Here is a 7,630-nt window from a genome sequence, read left to right as displayed (position 1 = left end):
TTTAAAAAATAATATCCCAACTGCTTTTCAAAATTATGCCAAAAGTTGGACATCTTTGTTTAGTAAGTGAATTGCTAGTGGTCATATCTTGATTTGCTTGCATTTCTAAATATTAAGGGTTTTAAACTGAGTGTGGTTCAGGAAATCAAGTTATACTGAACTGCAACTGAAATTGTTGGGCTGAATGGCATTTTCAGGAATTCCAGTTGTTCCTGTTTACACTATCTTTCCTCCCTTTCCATAATAAATAATGGTCTCTGGTTGACACTTTTTATTTAAGGAGGAAAATGAAAAGCCAGTAACTCCATGCAGTGCCTTCACAAATTCTTCCCCAATAAGGAAAGCTCAGCACCATTTCCTTCTGCATTACCAAAAATGCAAAACAAGTAGCGTTTTGCAACTATTTATACACATCCTGCTTTCTGCTAGGCTTCACCAAGGAAGGAAGTCCTGCATTCCACATCTGTGCTCATGCATACTGACAAAAAGGCTGGTTTTCAGTTTTAAACAAAGCTGCAAATCTCAAAGAAGCTTCTCCGGCACATACAAACCTGACATTCAACTTGTGTTGAAAATAGTCTTTTAAAAAAGTAAGTCAATACAGAGCTGCAAATAGACTTTTGATTTGTTTTTATTTCTGCTCACAACCCATCGCTGTTTAGAAAAACTGAAAACAACTAATATGGAATTTAATGTGCTGTCAAAGGCTTTCATGGCTGGAATCACTGGGTTGCTGTGAATTTTTGGAGCTGTATGGCCATGTTCCAGAAGTATTCTATTCTGATGTTTCACCCACATCTATGGGAGGCATCCTCAGAGACTATGAGGTCACAACCTCTGAGGATGCATGCCATAGATGTGGGCAAAACTTCAGGAGAGAATGCTTCTGGAATATTGTCATAGAGCCCAGAAAACTCAAAGCAAACCAGTAATCTTGGTTTGACAGTCAGTGTCATTTAAGTGCTAGATTACAACTCTGAAGACCAGGTCTCAATCCCCATTCAATTATGGACAAATATGGAAATACAGAGGTTGACCTCCAGAAAGTCACACTCTCTCAGCTTCAGAGGAAGGTAATGGCAAACTTCCTCTGAGGAAATCCAGCCAGGAAACCTCTGTGATAGGATCATTTTTAGAGCCAACATAAATTGGAGTTGACTTGAGGGCACAGATTAACAACAATCATCTATATTCATCATACGTTCGGTAGTAGTAGTAGTAGTAGTTAGAACAACATGGTGAAACATCCCATGAGTGTACAGAATAACTTCTGACTTGGTTTTTTTTTAATCAAGTCTTATTGGTATTTAGTTGTGTTTGCATTTTCTTTATAAACATATACGTTAAGCCTAGATGAAAAATACATAGGCGAAGAAGATACAATGCAATTTATAATATAGTGTTTATTTATAAGCATAGAGATTGAATACTGGGGAGGATAAGGGCTTAAATATTCCAACAGACACACAAAGGCTTCCATCCTTTTAGTGGCATAATGTACATGTCTTTTGAGAAAGGGGGGCTCATAGTGAAAGTTGCTATGCTCTTTCACCCGCAGCAACAACCAAAGCTCACCTTTTCCATCAAGCATACCATGGTATTGCAATAGCTCCCTCCCATGACCATCTCATTGCTCGTGGAGCTGTCTGGCTATGTTACCATAGTCAAGACGCAGGCCTATGGCATCATCTACTAAGCCTTCCCTGCAGGTCTTGGCAGAAGATGCCTGCAGCTTGCATCTGGCTACTGTAACACATCCTGAGACTTTTCCAGTCCTCTTTGTTCTCCACCAGCCATGAAACAACCAAAGGAATGGGCTATTGTGAGTCCTGGAAATGGGGACATTGAAGCTGTAGTGCAGCCACATATGATGAATTCTGATAGTCTACTCATAATAGATGGTTAGGAATTTTTTGTACCAGCATCAGAAAGAAAAATGGAATGAGGTTGAATTAGCAGGACACTGAAGGAACAATAAATATCTCCAGAAGGACAAGCTAAATCCAAATTCAAAAAGCAGTCTGTTTTTGAAAAATAAAATAAAATAAATGGAGGCTATAAAAGGGTGCTTGAGAGAACACAAGCACCCATACTGGCTACACTATGCCCATCCCTGAACTGCTAGCTGGTAATACATGGATTAGTTTACATATATATTAAAGGTGTCTTGCTCTCAAGAATTAAGAGGGAACCCAGAAATTGAGTGGGGTGAGCTTCCTGTTGGGGTGGCATCTATGGAGGCATTATACCTCTTCTGGAACATCCCTATTTATGAAGACAACTGAGGGAAGCCTCTGTTGTACCCTATAGATGTTGAACCACTAACGAAGTCAGTCTTGGTCAGAAGAACTATTAGCAAGATAAAGTGGGAGCTGGAGCCCAAAACTAGCTGGAAGGCTACAAGTTGCTAATTCTAGCCCTAAGATGTTTATGAAGCCCAAACATAATATCTCTCTCTGACTCAAAGTCGCTTTTTTTTGATCCCATGTTTTTGTTCACACAGAGGGAGAATCTTGGATGTATGGAGAACATAAAGATAAGTTACATCCTTAGCTCACCAGATATGCTTGCTTTTATAGGAGCACATTATTGCCTATATCTACAGTCCTAATAAAAGAAATGTGATATGTAATTGATTACAATATATATGTCTATAGAATGAATAAAATGTAATTAAATGTGACAATTATGCTAAAATGTATTCTGGAAACTTGACAAGAGGGAGTGTATTCTTCTAGATTCTTTTGGACCTTTCAGTAACCTTTAATACAGTGAACCATGGTATCCTTTTGTAGAGAAAAATACTTATTTACTTAGTTATTCGTTACACTATGTAACACGATTTTTGTTCCTAGGTTATAAATGTAATTTCTTAATTAGTTCTATCATTAAAACATGGGGAAAAATTATTAAACTGCAAAAACTTTGTTTTTGTGAGATATCCTGCAGCATATTTTGCTATAGTTTTTCAATTAATATCTCATCAAGTCCCAACCAATTCAACAATTTGTGGCAGCCACAAAAATGAAGTTTCTGGAGTAGAACAACTACTTTCAAAGCAACTACCACACAATTAAACAGGAAAATAACACTTGCAAACCAAGAACAGAAATGTTTTCAAATTTTGTTACATAATGTTCAATATTGTTTAGTGTTTATTAACAGTGTTTAATATTTTAATAACTATTTTACTAATTGTTATGTGTCTCTATATAATTTATGTGTTATGTTTTCACTCAAAATGTAGAGCAATTGGTAGGTTATTTAATTTTTGTTAAATTTTGGCATACCTGTTGTTTCTTTTCGATATTTGATTAGTTTTTGTATTTTTATTTATGAATGTGTTTGGCATTGAATGCTTGCTGTTTTTTGTTGGAATCCGCCTTGAATCCCCTTGGTGAGAGAGGGTGGAATACAAATAAAGTTTGTTATTATTATTATTATTATTATTATTATTATTATTATTATTATTGTGTTATCAAATAAACACATTTCTAAATCTCCCTGTCTGATGGCTTACAACAGCAGGACTTTGGTCATCCCTCCTTTTTTATTGCAATTTTGCAAAGATAACTAAACTTAAACAGATAGGCACACCTCAGTGAATATCTTCCATAGTGTTCATAATGTCTAAAACATTCTTCTATTTGTGGAATTGAAGTTTAGTGACTCAGGATGCTTGGATATCAGTTGTCATCAAGGCAAAGCAATGTTTTGTAAGGCAGAATAGTGTTGTTTTTAATTATATTAAAGTAATTTGGTACTTATTTGGCATTTAGCTTTATTTCACTTGGATTTGAAGTGTTTCTACAAGTTTCTGAAATCCTCTGGGTTTTATAAATATGCTCTTCCTTCCTCTTTTCTATGCAACTTCCTCAATTTGGCAAGAACCAGATGTCACCATCTATTGACTTTTGTGGTGCTTGATCCGAGCATCACAATAGCCTGATTGGCCTGGCTGGAGGTACTCTAAGCTAGTGTTTGGAAGCAAAACCCAATTTCAAAACATTATATTTCACGACGGCAACATGTTATAGATACACAGTTGAAGAAATATAGAGAATTCTAAATCAGGTCTATCTTTTTGAAGCATTCTGTATAAAGGCTCAGCAAGAGATACTTTTTTTCTAAATTGCACTCATTTGAAAATACAGTAGAGTCTAGTTTATCCAATATAAACCGGCCGGCAGAATGTTGGATAAGTAAAAATGTTGGATAATAAGGAGGGATTAAGGAAAAGCCTATTAAACATCAATTTACATTACGATTTTACAAATTAAGCACCAAAACATCATGTTTTACAACAAATCGGCAGAAAAAGCAGTTCAATACACAGTAATGTTATGTATTAATTACTGTATTTATGAATTTAGCACCAAAATAGACAAAGGTTTTTTCTTTTGCCCACCCTGAACATTATTCCTGGTGTGAGGCAGACTGCGTTGGATATTACAGAACACTGAATGAGTAAAAGTTGGATAAGCGAGACTCTACTGTACGTTGTGTTTCTAACTCTGCTTGTTCTTCTGCTGTGATAGAATGTTAGTATTTTAAAGTCTGCATTGAATATTATTGCATATTACAAAGCATTTACAACTAAAGGAACTGGATAACTGGTTGAGAAGTTGTATATTTCATACTTCTCTAATCGGTGTCACTATACTGTTAAGTTTTAGCATTTGTTCAGCACCTACACATGTTCCAGAAAAAAATACTGCATGTTTAGCTAAGGGATGAGAAAGCAGAGACAGCATGTTCTCAAAAGAACTTCATGCTAAGGCATAAAGTGAAACAAGCACTCATACAATAAAGAATTCAACATCAGTTCCTAGGATTTCATGGCAATGTTTAAATTAAACCAAAATGTTATCTTCTGATCTTCATCACTTGGCCATTCAAGGTAGGTTTTGGTATTCATCAGTTTCCTCAGCTTGCAAAACCTTCTGGGAACTGTTTCTGTTGGAATGGGCTCCAGTAGAATCAAAATCACAGTGTCGTTATTCTCATCAAAAAGGCGGAAGTGAGAGAAATCAAGTTCGTATTTGCACCACTCGCTCTGGACAAAGTGCTGTGACAACACAAACAGAGTTTTAGAACTCCTCTCAATGGAGTCAATAATGTTGTCCACAATCCATTTGCCAGGCAGAAAATCCCTTTTATGGAGACAGAGTTTGAACGGTGGATTGGCTTGCTCCAGCTCCCTCACCATAACATTCTCCACCCACTCAGAGTCCTGTTCACTGTAGGAAACAAAAGCATCGTAGTCAGTTTCTTTAACAAGAGCTTTGGGGGGCTTCCGTTTAGCTTGAAGCCAAGCCCAGATCATGTTCATATACCAGATGGCATGAAGCTTGTAGCAAAGAATTGCTATCACCAGGGTGATCAGGAGCAACAAGATACAAATTAAAGAAACCACTAACGTCTGGTGACAATATGTTACGTGTAGTTGGGCAACTGCCACTTGCTCTCCTCCTATATAATCTGGAGCATCACAAGTGTAGTTATTTGGCCAGTCCACAAAGATATGAGACTTCACTGCTTGAGATTGAATGAAAGAGAGAAATTCACATGTACATTGGAAACGGTTGTAACGTGCATCCAACATCTCCAAATTTGCAAAGTTTTCCAGTTCCTGCTCAGAGAATCCAAATACTTTGTTTCCTCTAATATTCATGACTCTTAGGCTAGGGGAAAAGGCAGCAAGTGGAAGGGCGATCAATTTGTTGTTTTGGATGTAAAGCTCTTGGAGATGAGGAAGGCTCAATCTGAAGTCTTGGAGATTATTATTGCTAACGTCCAGCACCTCCAGGCTTTGGGGGATACAACTTGTGACTATGTTTACTTTAGAACGTGAGATGTTTAAATATTTTAGATTTTTTGGCCACTTACAAAAGTCTGGCATGTTCTGAAAGCTATTTCGACTTATATCCAAGTTGGAAAGGTTTATCACCTGTGCAGCACTATGTGCTACTATCTCAATCTGTTTCAGAAAATTTTGGCTCAAATTTAAAGTCTGTAACTTTGGCCAGGCTCCTAGGCAAAATGTCTGTAGCAAAGCGTCATCTCGGAACAGGTTTACACTGAGATCAAGATATTGCACTGAGCGGAAACTTTTTGCAACTGGGCAGATCATCAGAAAAGCTTTTGAATTTTCAACTGTAAGACTGGTAATGCTCTCAACCAGAGGAATGACAGAAGTAAGCCCTGTAAATGAATAAAAACGCTCAATAGACATATTTCTGATTGCTATTACTTGTAAGGTACGTGGATACAGTTGAATACCACTGAAGTCACCAACGCCCTGCAATCTACAGTCTGTGAACTCTAGGTCACGTAGCTGACTCATAGAAGCCAGGATGGGTGACATATGCACAGCAGACCTATCTGAAATCCCAACATTTCTAAATACAAGCTTTTGTGCAGTGATTCCATCAAGTGAGTGATAGTATGGAGGGCTCAGCTTTTTAATATTTTGCAGTTCAAGACATACCACAGAATTTCTAATGTCATGTATAAGCAAAGGCAAAATGGTAGCAGAGGGAGCATTTAAAATTAGGTGATTTATGGGCTCTATTGATAGAAGACTTCCTGGCTTATATTGATTGAGGTATGGTCCTTCTATCTCCAGAGCTTCCAGAAAAGAAATCCCTTCTAAGTCTCGTCTCTGTAAAGTAGAGAAGCGATCACCATTTCCCAAGTACAGGAATCTCAAACTTTTTAGGCTGGAAAACAAGGGTGTTTGTCCAAGTTCTGAATAGTTGTTCCCTTTAATGTTCAACTTCTGCAAGGAAGAAAGGGATGCAAACCAAGAAGGTGACAAATGAATCAGCTTGTTCATTGATAAATCCAAATGCTCCAGCTTGACAAGAGTGTGAAAGGCATCTTCCTCTATTGTTTGGATTAGGTTAGATTGGAGCAAAAGCACTTGGAGGTTGACAGCAGACTTCAGGTCTACTCTTCTTACTTGCTCAATCCTATTAAAGGACAGATCTAATCTCAAGACATCATCTGTTAAATCAGGTGGAACCACATTGAAAGCCTTTGAAGAACAGTTCCAAAAATGAGAGGCTGCCTCAAACAGACAGTTATCTTGGGCAGAAAGACTCACAGCTCCAGCAACAGAGATGAACCAAAGCTTCCAGATGGGAATCATGATTATCTAAAAGATTTTAAAAAAACAAAAAGAAAGCAAAAGAAGTATTATTGAATTACCGTAGTTTCATGGTTTAACCCAGAGGTCCTCAAACTTTTTAAACAGAGGGCCAGGTCACAGTCCCTCAAACTTTTGGAGGGCCGGATTATAATTTTTTTAAAAACACGAATAATTCCTATGAACACTGCACATATCTTATTTGTAGTGCAAAAAACATTTAAAAACAATACAATAATTAAAATGAACAACAATTTTTATCAAATATAAACTTATTAGTATTTTAATTGGAAGTTTGAAGACCCCAGGTCTAACCATTTGTCACAGAGGCCATCTGTGGGTGAGATGTCACTCTTTTGGCATCACGTGTTTCATTGAGTCTTCTTGCTTTCAATCTGAGGTAAAGCCAGTGAATTTTGTTTAGTCCCACATTAAGAACAGTCGGGGACTGCTCCAGAACTTCTAGGAATTCCCCAATCA

General features: G+C 37.2%; 1 protein-coding gene across 1 annotated transcript in view; it reads right to left on the bottom strand.

The window, feature by feature from the left end:
* Positions 1-1,378: 1,378 nt before the first annotated feature.
* Positions 1,379-7,630, bottom strand: part of LOC132776794 (toll-like receptor 2 type-2) — a 28,208-nt gene continuing 21,956 nt past the window's right edge. Inside the window, exon 2 of the mRNA XM_060778815.2 lies at positions 1,379-7,159. Coding sequence (XP_060634798.2) covers positions 4,829-7,153 — 2,325 coding nt within the window. The 5' untranslated portion in view covers positions 7,154-7,159 and the 3' untranslated portion in view covers positions 1,379-4,828. The remainder of the gene's footprint in view (positions 7,160-7,630) is intronic.

The sequence above is a fragment of the Anolis sagrei genome, chromosome 5, assembly GCF_037176765.1.
Source record: "Anolis sagrei isolate rAnoSag1 chromosome 5, rAnoSag1.mat, whole genome shotgun sequence".
In the NCBI taxonomy this organism is placed as follows: Eukaryota; Metazoa; Chordata; class Lepidosauria; order Squamata; family Dactyloidae; genus Anolis; species Anolis sagrei.
The sequence above is the reverse complement of the archived record's forward strand: the minus strand, read 5'-3'. Positions and strand labels throughout refer to the sequence as shown.